Consider the following 3682-nt stretch of genomic DNA (forward strand, 5'->3'; position numbering starts at 1 on the left):
GATATTTTTTCCTAAAATTTGATTAGAGAGAGAAACCAAAAAAGAACCCACAACCTGCGAGGAAAGATGAGGCAAATCAAGAAATCAAAAGAGCGGAAACCAAGAGGGCAAATCAAGACAGCAATGCGTGCTGATTTGTGCGCTGAAAGATTTATGATTTACTGACCCAACACCTTAACTCATTGTATCTAGAACTGGTGTTAATATTATAAATCATTACATCCAACCATTGATCCCACCCTTAGCAGGAAGGTTTACCTTCACCAGACTCTGTCCCTGCACTGGAGCTGGCCTCACCTGCCCACTGCTACTCTGCCTATGCTGCTCCCTGCCCTGATCAATAACAGGCCTAAATGCTGATGATGTTTCTGCTTCACTCTGGTCGGTTCGCTCTGGGCTCTGAACAACACCAAACACCTGTCAGGAACAAAGCATTGCAATTGGATAAGTGTACGAATGGATAAAGTGGGACTGCCAATGTCCAAGGCTCAGTCTGAGTGGGACTATTTCCATATGACATTGGTGAATTATTACCTTTAGGCAACTGTGTTAGAGTGAACATAAAACAGATCAAACAACTTGCCTGGTCAATCTTGCTCCGTGCCTCTTCCAGCTCTTTATCTTGGACATCTTCTTCAATGGTGTAGGTTCCTGCATCACTCAGACTGTCCTCCTCTTCATTCCTGAGGCCGATAATGGGGCTCTTGACTTCCACGCCATGAGATACCAGGGGCATCACAGGCGCCTTGAGGGGAACAGGCTTGTTGACAGGAGAGGAAGTCTGGGGCTGGTAGGGAGCATTGGAAGGAGGGGGACTAGACAGTGATCTTACAACTGCCTCTGTTTTAGCTGCTATAGGGGAACTAGATGTATTTTTCTCCCAGCTGGCAGAAGAGGCCTGCTTTGTTTGCTTTAGAAATTCAGCAGTAAATTCCATGGCGAGTTTGGATCTCCGGCCCACACTGCTAAAAGGTCTTATAGAGGCAGAAGATGAAGAGCGGGAGGAAAAGCTGGTGCTGATTCGGTCCTCTGTCTTCTCCCTTCGCAGAGAGCCAGTTCTTTGGGGACCTGTGGAAGCAGGGCCCTTCAGGGGGACAGTGTATCGTTGGGTTGGGGGAGTGGAAGAGGGTGAAAATGGGGTTTGTCTCTCCCCTGTTGGGCTTGAGGTCTTCCTTGTCTTTTCCAGCTGGACTCTGAGGCCTGAGGGCTCAGGCGGGGTAGTGTTATTGGTAAAGGACTGGGAGCGCTTCTTTCTATGGTTATCATCAAAGAATTCAATGACAAAGGCCTGGTGAGGCTCAGCCTTGCCGAGACTGGAAAGGGACTGCGACTCTGGAGGAGAGTAGGACAAGGGCTCCTCAGAGTCAGGGGAGGTGAAGCGTTGTGGGGGGGTTCTAAGGGGTTGTGGAGACACCTGGGACCCAATCTGAAGTTCTGATTGCAGACAATCCTTTCCATTGATTGCAGGATCGCCTGAATCACTGTGAGTGCCATCTTCACTGTCGTTTTCTGATGATGGAAAGACAACAAGTTAGCTTGCCAGTTAGCACATTATTGAAATTAGAGTGTTGATAATCACTAACAGAAACTGTATGGCTGACTCACCCTTGGTGGTTTTCAGAAATGACGGGTCACTGTTTGTACTGTACATGTCTTCAGCCTGTGACCTCCTCCTAATCATGCTAGCATTGCTTTGGACCAGCCAATCAGCAACTTTGTTTTCTGGTGACATCACCTCAGTGGGTGTGGTAACAGCTTCTGTGGAGGGTAGCTTTCGCTGCTGGCGGAATGAAAACTTGGTCACATGGTCTTTGATCTTCATTTTACCTGGTGTGCATTCATCAAACTCAATGGTGAAGGAGGCGTGGCTTTGGACCACAGGAGGTGTGGGGGTGGAGGGGACACATTGAGTGGGATCGGGGGTATCCTTTGTGGGAACCTCGTGAACTTGCGATTCAGGCTTTTTGGCCGGTTGCTGCAGGATCTCCTTTGTTGGGATCTCAAAGTAGCTGGGCTCCCGGCGGTAGGAGAAGATAGACTTGGCCTGACTGTCGGACATAGAACCGTTGGTCGCATATTTGGACCCATCTCTACCAGGCTCTGTTAACAATAAAAAAAGTAATGAGGTCTCAGTGAACACACAGAAACACAGCAATCATTGGTCATGGTTCTACACAATCCACTCGGTGCACTAAAGAAATACAGAAGATGCCATTTTAGTATGAATTAGTAACAGCAGATGTACAGGGGAATGCTATTTGTTTGAGTCCCTCTCCAAGCACACACTTATAGCTACACATAATACATAACATAAAGGACATTTCTAAATCATCACAAATAATATTTTTGGAGTTCAATTGGGATGCCACTGTCACACAATCCCTGAAACTTGGAGCCACAGATAACACAGATTCCAGCTGTTAGCTTGAGAAAACAAATCAGCCGGTTGGTCTTTGAGTGCCAACTGGATGTGGCCAAATATCAGTTTAGGAACTCTGAGTCCAGTGGAGGGTAGCTGAGCAGGAATAATCTGTTTCAGCCTGGGCAACATGAGGCCAACAATCACACCGCCCCCTTCCCTCTAGCAGCTTAGAGGGTCATAATCCATCACGAGGCAGACAGGCACTGCCCATTGGCCTGGCATGGTATGGCCTGGCTAACAGTCCACAACTGGCAGCCAGAAGCCTGCCTTGGGCTTAACACCATCCATCTCTCAGTGACCCACAAAGGGCATCACATAGCAGTGCCACAGAAAAGCATGTCATTACAAATTAGCCAATATATATCCAATACTATTACAGTACAAATAACTCTGCAGTACACATTATATAAACACTTCAGTATAAATTACTTTATTAAATCAGGCCTTGTGCACATAGTAGTAAAAATATCAGATACTTTCTCTGACCTGGAGACTCCTGGTCTGGCGATTTTCCACCTCTTTCCACCTTTTTGTTGGCAGGATCATCATCCTCCCCCCACCACGACGGTTGGCCGTACAGAGGAGTAGGCTTGGATATTGGAGAATCTATGCCAGCTAACAGACAGAGGCACAAACACAAGCACGAACACAGACAAAAGCACAACATTAGGCACATGACACACTCAGATCCAGTGAGGAGAGTTTGGAAAGAAATAAAAGCCAAACAAGGAACTGAATTTATACAGCCTTTTGGATATAAGTACATGCAACACGTCACATGACAAAGCAAACAGTGTTGTGTCTGGGTTTGGTGTTGCAGCAACCATATGTTGCACAACACTGGAGCTCAGAAGGACAGTGTTACACTACCCATAGCCTTTGGGCTTTTTGCAATTCCCACACATTCCCATGACACAGAGAGAGTAGTGAGGGTCAAACTGGGATATCAACTGTATCACGCAATCCACCAAAACATAATCCTCCTTGTGTGAGTCGGGACAAACTAATCCTAATCTACAAAGAAAAAAAATACAATACAGGATATAGGATAACCAGTGCATCTGAAGTGACACTTGTTGTAGACTGTGACACACGTCGTTTGCACATTGACCTTGGTATACTCCCCGTACAGGTGCAACCTGGGGAATGAAGGCTTATTTCTGTAATGCTCGCTCGAACTGGTGTTCAGCAGCTGGTTTGCCAGTACACACATGACAGACAGCCTATTTGGCACTAATCTGGATGCTGCTTGTCGACCTG

General features: G+C 46.7%; 1 protein-coding gene across 1 annotated transcript; it reads right to left on the reverse strand.

Moving 5' to 3' along the window:
- Positions 1-25: 25 nt before the first annotated feature.
- LOC111673146 (centrosomal protein of 170 kDa protein B-like) lies at positions 26-3104 on the reverse strand. The gene is made up of 4 exons (XM_023430855.2): positions 2909-3104; positions 1606-2100; positions 584-1509; positions 26-417 (listed from the first exon to the last, which is right to left on the reverse strand). Exons 1-4 carry the CDS (start codon positions 3096-3098, stop codon positions 217-219), a joined length of 1812 nt encoding a protein of 603 aa, XP_023286623.2. The 5' UTR covers positions 3099-3104; the 3' UTR covers positions 26-216.
- Between the last annotated feature and the right edge of the window lie 578 nt (positions 3105-3682).

Source organism: Seriola lalandi, unplaced genomic scaffold (assembly GCF_002814215.2).
Source record: "Seriola lalandi dorsalis isolate HSWRI2012SDOR001 ecotype SW California unplaced genomic scaffold, Sedor1 jcf7180001963266, whole genome shotgun sequence".
NCBI classification, from domain to species: domain Eukaryota; kingdom Metazoa; phylum Chordata; class Actinopteri; order Carangiformes; family Carangidae; genus Seriola; species Seriola lalandi.